At 35.1% G+C, this 18,643-nt stretch overlaps 1 protein-coding gene across 7 annotated transcripts in view; it reads right to left on the bottom strand.

Annotated features, from left to right (window-relative positions):
* The window catches only part of TSC22D1 (TSC22 domain family member 1), a 131,244-nt gene that overhangs the window by 80,909 nt on the left and 31,692 nt on the right, over positions 1–18,643 (bottom strand). Inside the window, exons 2-3 of one of the 7 annotated variants that reach the window (XR_012001983.1) lie at positions 17,811–17,980; positions 15,191–16,974 (exon numbers count right to left, since the gene is read on the bottom strand). The exons of 2 other annotated variants lie outside the window; for them this stretch is intronic. Coding sequence is in view for 3 of the 5 variants with exons in the window: in XM_026017235.2 (XP_025873020.2) it covers positions 17,724–17,967 (244 nt within the window). In the remaining 2 variants the exon portion in view is untranslated. Of the gene's footprint in view, positions 1–15,190; positions 16,975–17,600; positions 17,981–18,643 lie in introns of those variants that run through there. 4 more of the 7 variants (XR_003237770.2, XM_026017236.2, XM_026017237.2 and 1 more) reach the window with 4 other exon arrangements.

Below are 18,643 nucleotides of genomic sequence, written 5' to 3'. Positions count from 1 at the left end.
TTTGATACATTTTTTAAACTTTCCTTTGAAAGCCATCCAGCATTAAATGGGAAACTGAGTCTTTCTATGCTAAACATATCTGATATGAAGAATAAATGGAGTCAAGGCAAAAATTTAATGTTATGGAAATGACCTTCTCAGCTCCCTAAATGAATGGTGCAGAGAATGTTCTGAAGTGAGGAATGAAAACAGAAATGTTGACAGTAGGTAATCTTTCTATAAAAAACAAAAGCATGAGAAAAAAAGAAAGGATAAATTAATGAAGAGCTAGACAAGCAAACAAGCAATGATTCACTACACATCCCCCTAAATTTAAAAATTCTTGTGATGTTCTTAAACTAAAATTATCACTAAATATCCCTTCCCAGATACGATCGTAAGTCAGAATCACTTGAGAGTTCAGAAAGTCATCAAACCTACACTTAAAGCAAAATCAAAACCAACCTGAATATTTATCTTCAAAGTTAGAAATAAATCTAATGTTTGTTTTGGAAGGCCTAAAACAGGAACCATTATTAAGTGCCATTATTTTCACAAAGTATCAGAATCTAAAAATAGATTCCTGAACTTTTTTCTTAAATAACATTACTTTTACCATCATAGAAAGGCAGGCAGCTGGGAGAAAATGTTACAGTTTAAGTTAATTCAGCTTTTATAGAAAATTCTTTCAATATTGCGGACTTATTTTGCACTGGATTACTTTTTTTTCCTTAGTAAAAGAAAAATAAAATTGGCACCTTAAGATGCCAATGGATATAAGCCTGTTACTGTGTTAAGCAAACAAGATCCTTGGCCTCTTAGGGCCTTTTAGCTAGAGGGAGAAATGGCATGCAAAAAGGTAAAACCATGACTAAAAGCAACGATATAGTATGTTCATGGCACTGTGAAAGCAAAAGGATGCTGATCTAACGTACCAGAGATCAGAGGAGGTGTTCCTCAGGTAAGGAAATGACCATGGAGCTGAGACATGAAGGATGAGAGAGAAAAAAAACACCACGTGGCCAAAGGTGCAACTGGAGAGAAAAGGAAGGACTTGGTCTTTTGGGGGTTTCCACAAATTTTAGTATTAGGGATTTTTGTCCCTATCCTTCCCATGGATCTTAAGAGCTATAGAAAACCAATTGAGTGTTTTAATTAAAGGGAATAATATCATTAAATTTGTGTCTTGAGAAATACACTTTAGCTGCATTGTGGAGGCTGAAATTCGATTAGCACAGGGTGTAAACAAGGAAACCAATTAGAACTGTTATAGTTCAAGTTAGAAAATAATGGATTGAGCCAGAGTAGTGAAAACAGAGACACGGGTTGATAAGTTTAGGCACAAAAATAAGACTAGATAATGGACTGGGGTAATATTCACTAAAATGAAGAATGATATAAAGGAAGCCGAGATTTAAGGCAGGAAGATCATAAATTCCTAAAATACGTTTGCTCTTGGAGAACAAAGAGATGCCAAGGACGAATCTACAAAGTTGGATCCATGTTATTAAACTTAAATCATCATTATAAAGGGACTGAATCTACAGTGTGGATCCAGACACACAATGAAATGAAATCTGACCAAGGATTCTACCTTAGAAACCCCAACATATAAAAATAGTCTGCAAATGAGACTAAGAACCACCAAAAAGTTACAAGGAAATCAGAAGACCCACAGACAGAAAATGTCAAGAGAATGACATCAATCGTGTCCAACGCTGCTGACAAGGTAGGAAAACTGTCCGTCGGATTCAGTGACAAGGCCACGGATGACCTCAGTAGTATTATCTCAACAAAGTTATTAAGAGGTAGAAATAAGACTAGAGCAGGCTGAGAAGGGAGTGACATGGAGGGAATGTTTTTTAAGTTTGTGTTTGGTTTGTGTAGGTAAGAGGAGGAGGAAGGCAGTAGCTAGGTTTTTTTTTTGTTTTTTTTTTTTTTTAGTTGGAGAGACTTTAACATGTTTATACATATATGAGAAGGAACTAGTTGAGAGGAAGAAGGTAAATATAAAAAGAAGGGATAATAAAATGTTAGGAATCTAAGAAAGCAGAGGTGATATGATGGAGGGCACAGGAAGGAGAGGGGCGCTACAAAAGGCATAATTTAGGTTTGCCATAGGGAGACCATAAAGTAGGAAGTGAGGGGGTCTGTGGAGAGAGCTGCATGTTACTCAATATAAGTATATTCTAACGTCATAGAATTTTATTTAAACGAGGTCTTTATAGGATAACAGAAATAGCTTCATTTATTGCAGGACGGGGCACATAGTAAGTGTGCCACATATTTTTTTTCATCCATTTTATCTTCAACATCATTTTGAGGATATCATTTTATCCTCAATATCCTTAATATTAAATTTATTATAGCTCCTTCACACATGGGGAAACTAAGGCACAGGCAAGTTAAGTGATCTGCCAAGGTAAATGGCAGCACTGGGTATTCAAAAGCAAACCTTGACTCTCTAGAGCCAATGATCATTATGCCATCTGAGCTCATCATGGGCTTGACACTGCCCCTACACACCTATACTGTCCCTTCAAAATGATGGGTTCTCCTGACACATAAGATCCTAAGTCTGTGATTGCTAGGAAGAGAGTTATATAGACCCTCACATTAGCAAATAATAAAAATATAAATTAATGGCTAAAGATCCTCAGCAATAAGACTTCATAAACTGAATCATGTGATCACTAGTTCACACTAGTGAGAAAGAATCCCAAAGATTTTTCTTTAATCCTTTATCTCTTATTTTCTGGGACTACAACAACTGTCCAATAGCACTAATGTGGCACTGCAATTCATCTACATATATGTGGATCTCCCTCACTAGATCTGGGCATTTCAAAGGCTGCCCATGTCTTCTGCATTAAAATGTGTTCAGTGTCTCTTCTGTGGCAACTACTGTGCCAGGTGCTACAAACAGCATAGACAGCCATGATCTCTGGTTGTAGGAAGTCGGGCAATGAACAAACAATATATGCTTTCAAATTGAGAAAAAACACTAGAGAGAAATCAGTAGAACAGAGAATGACTAGCAAAATAAAGAATTGGATGTTTGCAATATACTAACTAGAGATGGCATCACTGAAAACATTTAAACTGAGACCTAAAAGTGGAGAAAGAGTCCATTATTAATTATGAATCCCCTAAGATAGGGGATAAATAAATACTTCAGAGGCTAAATAAGCCCACGGTTATCTGCAGAGTAGAAGCAAGGGTAAAATTGAGGAAAAGTCAGGGCAAGATCACTCAGGGCCTAACAGGCCATGATAAAGAATTTGGATATTATTGTTTTTACAAAAGAAAGCAATTAGTATTAAGCAGAAAATGGACAAGATTTTACTTATGCCTTAAAACTGTAATAAGTCATATTCTGTGAAGAACGCAAAGGTCAAGAGATAAAGCGAGAAGACCAGTAAAGGCCACTGTTCAGGCAAGAGGGGATGGTGGCTTGGAGGAGAGGTTGATAGATGGAATTGGTTAACATGTGGACAAAGTTTGAGAGAGACTCAGGAGGTAAGTCTGACCTTCAAAAAAGGAGCACAAGCAATTCAAAGGAGAAAAGATAGTCTTTAAAAAATGGTACTAAAACAACTGGGCATCCACATACAAAAAAAAAAAGTTTTTTCAAAAAAGTGAATTCAAAACTTATAATAGTTCTAAACGTAAAGCTCAAAACTCTAAAACAGGGATGCCTGGGTGGCTCAGCGGTTGAGCATCTGCCTTGAGCTCAGGGCATGATCCCAGAGTCCAGGGATCAAGTCCCACATCAGGATCCTTGCAGGGAAGCTGCTTCTCCTTCTGCCTATGCCTCTGCTTCTTTCTCTGTGTCTTAAATAATTAATTAATTAATTAATTAATTAATTAAAATAAAACCTCCACAACACAGAAGATGTAAGCGACCATGGGTTTCGCAGTAAGTTTTTAGATACAGCACCAAATGTATGATCCACAAAAGAAAAAAACTGATGAAAAAAACTGCTGCTTTGCAAGAGACAGTTAAGAGAATGAAGACAAGCCATATAATGATATACAATATTTGTATATCAAAGATGATATACAAATGGATAAGCAGCTTATGAAAAGATGCTTGGTATCATATCACCAGGGAATTAATTGCAAATTAAAACGATACCACCATACACCTATGAGAGTAGCTACAATCCAAAACACCAACAACACAAAACACTGACGAAGATGTGGAATAACAAGAACTCTTTTGTTGACCACTGGTGAGAATGCAAAATGGTTCAGCTACTGCGGAAGGCAGTTTGGTGGTTTCTTACAAGGCTAGGCATAGGCTTACCATAAGATCCAACAATCACACTACTTGATATTTTTTCCAAAGGAGCTAAAAATTTATGTCCACAAAAAAATTTGCACATGAATGTTCACTCACAGCACTTCACCCCAAAGTGCCAAAAATTGGAAGTAACCAATACACACTTCAATAGGTGAATAAACTGGTAGATCTGGACAGTGATAAAAAGAAAGAGGCTATATATAAAGTCACAGAAAGACAAGGAGGATGAACATTAACTGCATATTGCAAAATTAAGAAGCCACTAGAAAAGACTACTTACTGTATGACATTTGGAGAAGGCAAAACTACCGGCAAAGGAAAGATCAGTAGTTGCCAGGGATTGGAATAGTGAAGGATGAGAAGATGGAACAAAAACTATTTTTAAGGGGTTAAGGAAAAAAAGCATTTTTAAGGGCAGTGGAATTCCTGTGGGTATCATAAGATACCCAAATGGTGGGTATGGGCCATTACGCATTTAGCAAAACCCACACAGTTAGTGAATCGTAACGTAAACTGTGGACCTTAAGGTTATCAAAATTGGTTCAGTTGCAAGAAATGTTAAAAATAAATCCAAGATATTAGTAGGGAAAGAGGGAGGGGGAATCAATATAACTCTCTGTACCCTTTGGTCAATTTTTCTGTAAACTTAAAACTGCTGTAAATAGGGGCAGCTAGCTGGCTTGGTCTGTAAAACATATGACTCTTGATTACAGCGTTGTGAGTTTGAGCCCCACATGTGGTACAGAATTTACTTAAAATTAAAAAAAATAATTTAAAAAACTGCTGTAAATAAGTTTACAAGGTCAAAAGCAAACAACTGGACTAACAAAAATGAGGAGACAGTATTTGGGAGATGAGGACGAGATCACTTCATGGTTTTTCATATAATGAGATAAACAGTGGTGCGCTCCCCTGAGATAAGGAAGACTAAGAGAAAAATAGTACAGGACTGGACATTTTAATTTTTTCATTATCCAAGTGAGTATCAAGACTGGAGCTTTGAGAGGGGCTGGGGGTAAGGGGAGATAAAAATTGGGGCAGAGGTAACAAAATTAAGCCATCTAATATGGATAAGATTATCTAGCATAGGGGCGCCTGACTGGCTCAGTCAGAAGACTGTGCAATTCTTGATCTTGAAGCTGTGAGTTCAAGCCCCATGTTCGGTGTAGAGATTGCATCAATCAATCAATTATCTAAGTGTAAAGGGAGAAGAGGTTAAAGGAAAAGCTCAAGGACAGAGCACTGAACTACTTTCCATAGTTGGATGAAAGAGTAAGACCAGCAACAACAACTAAAAACTAAATGCATGGAGGAAAACCAAAAATATATGTTGCTATAGAAATCAAGAAAAGGACATTTCAGAAGGTAGAAATGTTTAATTATGCTGAATTCTGTTAAAAGATCAAATAAAAAGGTAGTGGTTTGGCAACAGCAAGGACTGAGTGACTTTGGCAAGAGCAGTCATAGTGGTATTAGATGCCAAAAGTCAGATTGGAATGGATTGAAAGAAACATAAAATTTGAGAAACTGTAACATTATGAGTAGACAATAAAAGTGAACAGAGATTACAGAAGACAGAGGGTAGGGAAAGAATCAAAGTTCCTTTTCTAAAGATGATAAATGACTACATAACCAAACATATTACTGATCTAGTAAAGAGGGAGATTTGCTCATAAAAAGAGAAAATACTAAAGCCAAAGTCCTTGACAAGCTACAAGAGATACATCCAGGATCTACAGGACAATGAAAAAAGCAGAAGACTTTGAAAAGAGCTATACAAGGGTAGAAGCATCTTAATTACCACCAGTGTTTGGAAGATGCATGAAATTTAGTCAGTAGATGCTAAATAGGACTAAATAAACCAAATTAAATAACCGTAATGGCTTAGAAGTCCCCTAATAAAACACCATTTCTTCTGTAAGGACTCAAACCAAATTGAAGGCAAATTCGAACATTTAAAAATGCTCAGTGACTCTCAGTCTCCAGTCCAGCAAGTAAAAGTTGTCACTTCTGAGCACACAACAAGAAAAAAGCTAAAGTGAAAATCAACAACTCCCCTTCCACCCATGAGAGAGAACTGAGGTCACAGGACCAACAGTCAGCTCCAAAAGCGGAGAATGCAAATATAACAGCAGCAGCAGTATACCTGGTGGTGTACCAGGAGAAACCAACGCTGCAGCCAGCTGGGTAGAAAAACGTACAAGGAATTGACTGCTAGAGACAGAGAGCACATAAATTTAAGAGATTAAGAACTCCTGGGAGGGACGCCTGGGTGGCTCAGCGGTTTGGCAGCTGCCTTCAGCCCAGGGTATGATCCTGGAGACCCGGGATTGAGTCCCATGTCAGGCTCCCTGCATGGAGCCTGCTTCTCCCTCTGCCTGTCTCTCTCTGCCTGTCTCTGCCTCTCTGTATCTCTCATTAATAAATAAAATCTTAAAAAAAAAAAAAAAAAAGAACCCCTGGGAAATCAACCATATGGGGCTTCTTATATTTTCATGAATTTTATCTCCATAAGCCCCATCAGGTTAGCAGGGTAAAGAACAGAGAAAAATCTCTTCTACTTCTGGAAGCAGGAGAAGGAAAAGTAACTCTTTTGAAATATACCCAGAGCATATGGTTCTCCTTAACAAAGGGCTGCCCACAAGGAATATTATTTTACCAAAGCCTAACAAAATGGATAAAGGGAAGTATCCAAATCAGACCCTTTCTACCTTTCGTATATCATAAGGGGAAAGGAGGGCACTTGCGAAGGTGAAAGCCAACAGTAGAGTCCACTAAAAGACTGAGACCTAAAGATAGGACCACAAAGCACTTCCCCATTCACACCCTACCCATTACATCAATAGGGAATTACTAGAAGAATGGCAAAGGCTCAGATTCCATTTATAAAGGAATCTTTAAGAAATCCCAAAGAAAACAGATTGGTCAAAAAAATTCCACATTAGAGGGAATTTCAGCTTCTGACACATATAGGTAGAACAAACAATAAACAGACTAACACCTAGCCAGATCAACATAAAACCTCACTATAGACCTATTTGCCCAAGTTCCTTTTCCAATACAGCACGTCTAGCACTTAACAAAAAAATAATAAGGCACCCTAAAAGATTTAACACACACAAAATCTCAATATACAAAGCAAGCATCAGAACCAGATTCAGATATGGAAGATATGTTTGAACTACTAGACCAACAATTTCAAACAACTACTAATACAGTAAAAGCTTTAATGGAAGAGGAGGATAAAATGCAGAAACAGATGGGTAATGCAACTCTAAGAATCAAAAGGAAGTACTAGGACTCAAAAACAAAGTCAGAAATAAAGAATGCACTTCGTGGGCTCATAAGCTGACTGCACATGGCCTAAGAATTAGTGAGCTAAAAGACGTATCAACAGAATCTTCCTACGCTGAAAAGAGAAGGAGAAAAAGGAATATCCAAAAGCCATGGGACAATTTAAAAAGATGCAACATATGCACAATGGGAATACCAAGAGGAGAAGAGAAAAAGGAACTAAAGAATTATTTGAAAAAGTAGGGATCCCTGGGTGGCACAGCGGTTTGGCGCCTGCCTTTGGCCCAGGGCGCGATCCTGGAGACCCGGGATCGAATCCCACGTCAGGCTCCCGGTGCATGGAGCCTGCTTCTCCCTCTGCCTGTGTCTCTGCCTCTCTCTCTCTCTCTCTCTGTGTGTCTCTCATGAACAAATAAATAAAATCTTTAAAAAAAAAAAAAAAAAAAGAAAAAGAAAGAAAAAGTAATGGCTAAGAATTTTTCAAAATTTGTAACAGACACTAACAGCACAGATCCAGTAAGCTCAGAGAACATGACATAGGATAACCCCAAAATATCTATACTTAGGCATATCACATTCAAACCGTAGAAAATCAAAGACAAAGGAAAAATCTTCAAAGAACCAGAGGTAGGAGTAAGGGAGAAGAAACCTGACCTACAGAGGAATAAGGATAAGAATTACATCAGGTATTTTTTAATTATACAAGCAAGAAGACAGAGTATTTAAAGTGTTGAGACAGGGGAAAAAAAAAAAAAAGAAAACCCTACCCATCTAGAAATTTGTATCTAGCAAAGGTATCCTTCAAAATTAAGAAGAAAATTTTCGCACAAAAATGGAGGGAATTTGTCACCAGTGGACCTGCTTTGAAAAAAATTCTAAAATAAGTTCTCCAGAGGAAAGAGATTATACAGGTCATGGGTCTACACAATTTCCTTTTGGAAGAGTATCAGAGAAGTAATTTCAAAAGGCAACACAAAACCTCTTATTTTTAAGACTCTAAATTGATATAACAATTTGTTCAAAATAACAGCAACAATATTTTGTTGATTATAGCTTATAGAAAAGTGAAATAAAGGGCAGCAATCTTAGATGGGCAGGAAAAAAGCAAGAATATTCTATTCTAAGATACCCACTCTACTCATGAAGTGGTGTGTATTATTTGAAGGTAGATTAGTTACAAATGTATATAGCAAACTCTAAGGCAATAACTAAAAAACATATTAAAAGTTTGTTAAGAAGAGAGAAAATGGAATATACTCAAATACTCAAGATCAGAAAAACTTAAAAAGGAGGAAAAGAAAAAAAAAGGAAAAGATATAAATTTTAAAGATTTTATTTAATCATGAGAGACACACAGAGAGAGAGGCAGGCAGAGAGGCAGAGACACAGGCAGAGGGAGAAGCAGGCCCCATGCAGGGAGCCTGACCTGGGACTTGATCCCAGGTCTCCAGGATCAAGCCCTGGGCTGAAGGTGGCGCTAAACCGCTAAGCCACCCGGGCTGCCCCATAAATTTTAAAAGAACAAAGGCAATGAAAAGTTATAAACATATTAACCCAACTATATCAATAATTGCTTTAAATGTAAATGGCTGAAATAATATCAATTAAAAGACAAACACTACCAAGTGGATAAAAAAAGACTCATTTTAAAAATAATGATATATGTAGATTAAGGGGGTCTATAAGAAACACACTTTAAATATAAAGATATACGTAGATTAAATGTGAAAAGATGAAGATATTATGCCATGATAACACTAATCAAAATAAAGCTAGAATAGCTTCATTAATTTCAGGAAATGCAGACTTCGGAACAAGAAAAAGTTACCAGGAATAAAGTCATTACCTAATGAAAGGATCAATTCTCCATGAGAACATAACAAGCCTTAACACACAATGACCTAACAATAGTGCATCAACATACATGAGGCAAAAACTGATAGAACCAAAATTAAAAATGGATTAGTCTATCCACTATTATACTTAAAGACTTCAACACTGTTCTATCCTCATCAGTAACTACAGATCCAGGAGGTAGAGAATCAGTAAGGACACAGTTGAACTGAACAGCATCAATGAACTAGACCTAAGTGACACCTGAAAAATACTTCATCCAACAAAACATGCCCTTTCAAGCTCACATGGAACACTCACCATAAAACACATCACAAAAAATATGAAAGGATAGAAACAACATTGAGAATGCTCTCAAACCACAGTGGAATTAAACTAAAGGTCAATAACAAATATTCACAGGTAGATGAAAATACCAAGATACATGGAGATTAAACAACATACTTCAAAATAACACACTGGTGTAAAAAAAAAAAAATCCTCAAGAGAAATTTTAAAATATTTAAAACTACAAGATGAAAATACAATTTATCAGAATACTGGGATAGCACAAAAACAATGCTTAGAAAGAAGAGCAATATAAACCTAAGGCAAGTAGAAGAAATAAAAATTAGAACAGAAATCAATGAGATGGAAAACTCAAATACAGAAAAAAAAAAAAAAAAAGTAAAAAAACCTGGCTATTTTATCAGTAAGACTGATAAATCTCTGGCCAGGCTAACAAGTAAGTGGAAAAGAAGGAACAACTAATATTACAAATGAAAGAGGGGCCATTACAGCCAGTCCTTTGGATATTAAAGGCTATTAAGGAGTATTATGAATAACCCTATCACTACAAATTTGAAAACCTGAGATGAAATAATTCCATAAAAGATACACTCTATCAACACTTACACAAGAAACAAACTGAATAGGGTTATCTGATTAAAGACATTGAATCATCAGTTAATAGCCTCCACAAGAAGAAAGCACCAAGCCCAGATAGCTTCACTGGTGAACTCTAGCAAATATTTAAGGAAATGATACTAACTTTCTGCAATCTCTTTCAGAAAGAAGAAATAAAGGGAATAATTCCTCACTCACTCACTACGAGGCAAATCTAGTATCAAAATCAGACAGACATTACAAGAAAGGAAAATTACAGATCAGCATCTCTCATAGACACAAAAATATTTAGCAAAACCCAAATTGCATTTGACACAAAAGTAAATCCTAATGATGTCTATCAATATCAGTTCATTAATTGCAAAAAATGTGCAACCCAAAAGTGAGAGGTTAAGAACAAGGTAAAATATGAGAGGGAAAATAGGGTATATGATTGGGGGTTGAGGGGGCCTCTCTGTACTTTCTGGTCAATTTTCCTGTAAAACTAAAATATTTCCTGTAAATAAAATAAGTAAAAATAAACTCTTTTTTAAAAAGAGTGGATTTTAAAAACTGCATACTAAGTAAAATATCCCTTTTATCTACATTAAACACTGAGGTTCTATAAAATACGTTCCTGAGAACATGCATTCTTTTTGGCAAAGGTATTCGGCAATCAATGGTGCAATAAAATTCTATTTTGACAGGTCTTTCAAATGCCATCTTTGTTGCTTACTGATTATGTGCCCTCGGGCAGATTCTGAAACCTCTGGGCTTCAGTAACTTTGTGTGTAAAATGAAAAAGGTCACCTTTCTCACAGGTCTGCTAGGTTACATTAGGTAAATACATATAAAGCACCTGGCCAAAGCTGCACAGAGCAGGCATGTGTTTGTTCTTTTCTCCCTCATTTGCCCTAAAATTCTAACTCAAGAAGGATAATATGCCCTCTTTCAAACAGGTATTTCTCAAACAAAGGTAAACCTGTACCCAGAGAGGCCCATGCAACCATTAAACAAACACCTTGTGTCTTACAGGAGCTCAATTTAAAAATTTGGGCGAAAAAAGCTAATTATTTCATTGTAATTTAAAATGCTGTTATGCTAAAACATCGCTATAGTATTCAAACTTGTATTTCAAAACTATGCTGATTTCATTAGAACGTAGGCCACATTCTCAGATTTCCAGGGCTGCTACTTCATCTTCTGCTGGTTGGGATACATCCCAAACCTTTCCACTGAGGTAGCTTTTGGTTTCTAATTTTAATTACGTTACTAAACACAAGTTGATTTTCTTCTCATTGTCAGTCCCGTGTCAACAGTTTAGCTCCAAAGGGCCTGGTTACCCTTAAATTAGCAAGAACCACCTGAAAAATAACATTTTTCACATTATGCAAGTCATTTAAAATGGAATGTATAGTTAATCTCAGCCAGAACTAAGCAAGCAAAGAATGGAAGACTGTACATTTTAAACTAGGACTCCTCAAGGCCTTAGCTACTACTTTTTTTTTTCCCCACTGAACTGTACACACTTGCCAGTACATGAAGACTAACTACTAGCCTAATTTTTAGATACAAAATATTTTGCATATCACTATAGAATTTTTGTGTACAAAATTAAGCACCTTACTGGATAGGTAAGGATAAACAAAGTGACAGGGAAGTATTCTAAGGCCAAACAGGTGGAACACACCTGTCATGTGTTGGCTCGGTGTCACACATTGAGAACAATGATAAACTGAAGCATGTTCAGAAATTTAAAAAAAAAAAAAAAAAGACTTCTACGGAGTTCAAAACGTTACATGAGTAAGAGCAATAAAATGGAGGTGCTTGATCTATTTAAAAATAAGCGCAACAAAACATGCTTGAAATTAATGCTGTAAAACAGCCATCTTACAACACCTGAAGGCTGTCATATTTGAAGGAAATCAACCTATGTTGTCCAGAACTAGGATCAACATGAGAAGGCAGCAGCTTGTGGTCAGGAGACCCGAGTCCTACAGTTGTTTATCAACTGCGTGATATCAGATATACAGGAGATATCCTTGCATGTTCATTACTTTGTATAAAACAAGGGTGCTAACTAGACAAGGTCTATGGTAATTAAAAAAAAAAAAAATAGGACCCGGAAGCAAATATGGATCAACTTCACACCATTAGAGTATCCTAAATATGGGGTCATCTACCTCATGACGTAGTGAGTTTTATCTCAGGTTTACACACCAACACAATCTTTTGCGCTACCATAAAGGTGAAAATAGAATAGATAGTGAACTATTTTAACTGAACACCAATGTCCACAAGCTAGTATTCTTATAATAAGAATTAAAAGATAGGATAAAAGATTATTATGATTTCTACGGTACCATCTATTGAATAAACTATACTCGTATTTCTAGGGGGAAATAAACCTAAATCTTTTTTCTAGATCATTTGTATTGGATATTGAATTTTCCTTTGTTTCTAGATGTACTAAATAGTATATGCTAACACTTTTACTCTGTGAACCTACTTAATATTCCTCAGAGAAGAGTAGCATGTTTTTCTCCAAATGATTTTACATGCTAGCCAACATTATTTTTTAAGCCTTATGTAACAGATTCCCCTAAGTTGCAGCATAAATGCTTTTAAAACTCAAAATTTCTTAAACCAAGATAAAAATTATTCAGTACAACTGTTTTCTAGTTCTAGATAGCACTTAAGAAAAACAGGCAAAATGAAGCCAGACAATAATCTCATGGAATATGTACTCCACTTTCCATACAAATTGTAATATTTTAATAATGCTCAGAGCTTAAGAAATACTAAATTAAAAGTGGATGATAACACTAAGAGAGAGTGCATAGATAAAAGATGCCCTGACACATAGGAGGCTAAGTATACCAAAGAAACAATATCTGGGTGGGTATATGTTATCTAAATGCATTCCAAAGTCCTACAAAAACAAATCTGTGATTTATCTTTTTCTCTTCTCTGGCAGAGACATTGTAAGAAAAATTATTTTCCTAATTCTACACCTGTCTCAAAATCCAAGGATATCTGTTGTAGTTTACCATCAGACATTTCATTGAACACATTTTTTAACATTTTTCTACCTATGCCATACCTTACCTCGAGTAGAGATCTCTTTTGATCATAATTCCTGAAAATTCCGAAGCATACTTTGAAGTTCCCTAACATTTTTACTGCAGTGATCTAATTACCTTGATGATATTAGTGGAAATAATTTTAGAGCACCTATGTGCTTATTTTTGAAAACAAAAATCGTTCACATTTTAGGACTATATTAATATGCAATCTTTTTAACAGGAAGTAAAAATACCTGAATGAAAAGAAAGCAAAAAATTGCTTAGGATGTCTAAGCACTGACATTTTACCCAATTATTTCAATATAGCAAAGCAAAATAAGAATAAGATCTGAGCTCATATTTACAAAAAACTGTAAGGTCAGTTCTTTGTCAGCCACATTGTTTATGTGACATTTACTTTTTTTTTAAACAAAAGCTATTTTGTCTCACTAAAGAACAAAACAAAATTTTATACTATAGTTAATCCAATGAATGATGGTGAAACAATAAGCCTATGTTCTTATACCTCAAAGATATAAAGGTAAGCCATGTTTAACATTCTGTAATGTTTTTATTTTGAAGACAAGTGTAGAAGAGTCCACATAATAAAAATTAAAGTATATAAAACTCTCATTTCACCATTATTTTTACATTATGATCGAAGTTTCTAGTACAAAATTTTTATTTAACACCCCACACCCCAGTCTTTTAGGCACGTATAAAGCTTATAAAATTTTTGAATTCAAGTAAAAAATATAGCCTTCCATTGAAATAGGTCTGTGAATCTTTTAATGGCTTTCATTCTAAAACCAAAATCTTATCCACAGAATCTTAACTTCTTTTCCAAACTTACCAGAGTAATAAGGCCAAGAATTTTAGCTTCCTGCTATCCCCCAAACAGTAACTATTGTATATCAGAATTTCCTTTTTATTTTTTCAGAGTGTAATTTCCTTGGGGAGCCAAACTGTTTCATTTTAATCCACAAGTTGTCATTAATCCAACTTTTATTTCTTGTCTAGGACCCCATTCCAACATTGATTTTTAATTTTTGGAGTCCACTTCTTAATCAAAAGGAAAATCCCTCTTGCTTCTAGAAAACTACATAGAAAAGGTAAATTGTTCCAGTGGCTTCAATTAAGTTTATGTAGCTATAATCATAAAAACTAAGTTTTACCCTTTTCCATGTTGTCTTGATAAAGTTAAAAGCAAGAGACTCTTAAAATTTCTATGATTATCAGTTCAAACAGAACATTAAAATATAAAATATTTTTCGTCTCCTGTTAACAGCTCTAGTGAATTGGGTAGTTTTCCAATCAGCCATTATTTCCAAATGCTTTTTTTTTTTTTTCTAAGGCGAGGATTTGTCTATTATATGCTATTTTTTAACGGGTTTTACCTTTCCGTTTATATTTTGATCAATCTCACTTTAAAAGATTTGACCATGTTTATTCCTGATATTTACAATATTTGCTCGAGAGTTTTAATGGTTTGCAAAATGGACACACCAAAATGGCATCTAAAAAAAAAAAAAAGAAAGAAACCAACCCCCTTCTGGAAACAAAGATGAAACTAATCAGGAAAATGGGAAGAAAGACTAAATAAATAGATCACCTATTTCATACATTTGGCACTGGGTGACCCAATGAATAATCATTTTAATTTAACAGTTTTTTAAAAATTTTTTCAAAAAAGATTAACATACACAAGAATAGGATATATATTCAGAAATACTTAGAGGACGACACATAAAATTAAAATACACTTAAAAATATTGTTGTTTTCATTGTCTATTCCTGAAACAAAATAAGCCATTTATCAGTAAGTGCATTTTTTTCATGGAGAAAATATTTATTAGTTTTCAAATGATCACATAATACAAATATTACACAATTAGTCATTCTAGGAAAAAAATTAGCTTATACTAATAATCATAAAATAAACACTGAAAAATATAGAATTGCATAGTGACACGAAATATAAAAAAAATCTGAAAGGAAAATGTATCAAAATAAAAGTTTAAATAAACAAATCAGTTCACATTAATATACAAAAAGTTTCACTTTTAAATAGCTTTTAGTGGCACGAGGTAAATGGAAATGCACTTACATTTCTTTTGCACACTTTAAGGAACAGAGCTAAAATTTAATCAAAGCATGAGGTTAAGAGATTAAATCACTTTTCATCTTTAAAGCTGAAACAAAAGGCTTATAATCGCACAGGCCATAAACTGGTTGGTACTGTGGTTCAAAGAGTTCAACTTAATTTCCAAGCAAATTTCACTTTCATTTCCCCTGAGTTCTTTCTAAAATGGTGGGTATTTTTAAATTTATGTGTTTGTAAAGACTGTCTTATTCATATTTAACAGCAACAAATCAAGTTAAAAAGCTGTAATTATTTATGGGAATTCAGAGCTCCCTACGGAAATTTTAGTTCAAATTGATCTTTTAAACTTTTAAGTACTATACAAAAATTTATAATTAATGAGGCAAAAAACAGGTCTCATGGAAAGAAAGACTAAAGGCCAAGTTATAAATTAGTAAATGTGGTTCCTAAGACCTTCAAGATTCCTAAAACATTTTAGATGCTCCCATATTAAGGATTCTAGAATTTCTATTCCAAAAAACTATACCAAATAAAACAAACTGGCAGCATCAAATAACTTTCAAAAACTTCTTTAATAGCTTTTGACTGACTAATAGATACCAAAGAGAAAAATAGAAACATTTTGATAACTACTTCCATTTGGGTAACTATTTTGCAACACTTATTCACATGTAGAGGCTTATTCTAATACTACTAATAGCCTTTGCTCTTATAAAACACTTCTTCGTTTCAGTATCATTCAAACTTCAAGGCAGAACAATACCTCAAATTTAACAGATATTTACTACTTTAGAAGACCGACCAACCTATTTGATCTCAAAAGATGTCTCTATACTGGTATCTTTGTTGATTTGACACATAAGAATTAAGGCTCAAGACCAGAAAAAGATAAGCCTGAAAGAGTGTATCCTAACACTAAACATTAATTTGGGAATAATTAAGTTCACCTTTTGTTTACTAGCTCTTTTCAGTGTCAGGCAACAAAAAACAGTTTGAGAAGTCTTTGGGATCTCCTATACTACTAAAAAAAACGGTGGTGGGGGGTGGGGGCGGGGGGTTGCCTGCTTCATTAAGGTGATTTTTCAATCCCACAAATCTTTTAAGTGAAACAGAGAGCTGCTTTTAAAAGAAAGGAGTCTCTCATACTTCCTCTATTTCAGTCTTCTGAATAGAAAGGAATGTTTGCATGGCCATGTAAAACTCCAATCTGAAAAAATTATTTCATTATTTGAGCCTTTCCGTTTCCAGACCAAGAGTACACCAGAGTAAATCTTAAAGTTTATAAATGACAAGAACAGGTGGCTCTCTCATCCTTGTGTCTTCTAGATATATTGCGTGGCTCCGTTCACCACTGCCTTCCAAACTGCAGGTGCTGCATGTGTGACAGATATCATCCATGAAGGCTCTGCTAGAAGAGTTCCTTTTGCTGAAGAAGTATGATGTTTACCAGTTGAAAGAAATCTGGGCAATTAGAGAACAAATAAACCGGTCTCCCATTATCAAGATACCTGGAGTCACAGAAGGAATCCACCAAGGAAAAATGAAAACTTGCCAAAGACACCAAAGTTCACGTTCTACCCACTGTAGATGATAAGAACTTCCTGGAATCAAATCCTACCCTTGGCATCAAAGAAACTAAGAGAAAACCATCTTAATGCCATGGGAAACATCTAGGACAAGGCTCTTTTGCCACAAATAACATTATTCCTAGGGAATGGGAAACTACTTATGAGTATATATTTAACGTAGCTTTCAGGGATAATATATCCTGAAACTTATAATCATTCACATTCATCTTATTAAAGAATGAAGCCTCTATTTGACAGTAAAACCATAAAGGTACTATCATTGTATCTTCTAAAAGATCTAATTCATATGAAGTCCTAAAGTTTGAGTTAGGAAAAAGACCAAAAAGTTCTAACAGAGTAGGATAACACCTGGACATCAGACAGCATAAATTAGGACAGTTCAGATGTCCAGCTTGCCCAAAGATGAAATACAAAAACTTCTTAATTACTGGAATATAAAAGAGCACTTAGAAGTCCACTAATACCATTAAAGGTTAAAATGGGCAAACATTCCTTTTTAAAATTCCCGTGGACTATACAAGCAGTCACCAAATCTAGTGCCCAAATCATCCACTGCTTTAATTATCTGGAGAGAAAATTAAATAAATTGTTAGGTATCTGTTTTGAATGGGCACTAGTTAGCATTCTTAGAAAAAAAAAAATAAACAGGTTGCAGCCCCACTTGGTTCTTATAATGAACCCAATAGAATTAAATGGGCAATGGAAGGACACTCCAATCTATAAATAAACCCAAGTAAATAATGGAAAGCACCCACTTGTTTATTATCCTTTCCCACTCTCTCCAGAAGCTGGATATTCTGCTTCCAAGGGTTCAGTGGAGAAAGTGGACCCCTGACGTCAAAAGCTCTCCGTGGTCTTGGCTGTATCTGTGGTTCTAGGATCACTCCTTGCACCTCTGGTAGGAGAGAAGCACTGAAATAGAGAGCTGAATATAGATTTAAGAAAAAATTCTTATTAAGAAATTACATTCTCTGGTCATTTGAGTTTGTAATGACTTATCCTCAGGATAAAAAGGAGCTACCCTTGAGCATACTTTCTTTAGTGCCTCCTTAATTTGAACTTAATCTGTCACCACAAATGATTAATTCTTCAGTAACTATTAAGAAGGGACCTATCGTGGTGTAAGCCATAACATTCTCTGTGACAAACCACCCGACTTCGAGTGGAAGACCAACTCAAAAAAATGATAAATTAGGACTAGAAACAAGAGCACAATTGTCTTAAAGGGACTGGGAAAGGCACTCAACCTCAGATATATCAAAGGAGGAGTCCCAGTTAATCTTCTGCCAAAGAGAAGAAGATGGATTGAAAAGGAGAAACAGAATAATCAAGCATATTAACAGAAATATTACTAAACTTTGGGAATTGTCTAAGAAGCTGAATTTGTTCTTGTTTTAAAGTCTCCAGTAATTTAAAGAATTAATCAGACTACAGTCCCATATTACAGCAATACAAAGCTAAACCTAAATTTTATCAAGCTATGACTACTGTCCCTGGAAAAGATTCAATCTTCAAGCACTCATATTTAAAAGTAGGAGGGCAGAACAGTGGACATAGGGAATACAATCTCCAAATCTTTTTTAAATCG

Source organism: Vulpes vulpes, chromosome 6, assembly GCF_048418805.1.
Source record: "Vulpes vulpes isolate BD-2025 chromosome 6, VulVul3, whole genome shotgun sequence".
Lineage (NCBI taxonomy): Eukaryota > Metazoa > Chordata > Mammalia > Carnivora > Canidae > Vulpes > Vulpes vulpes.
The sequence above is the reverse complement of the archived record's forward strand: the minus strand, read 5'-3'. Positions and strand labels throughout refer to the sequence as shown.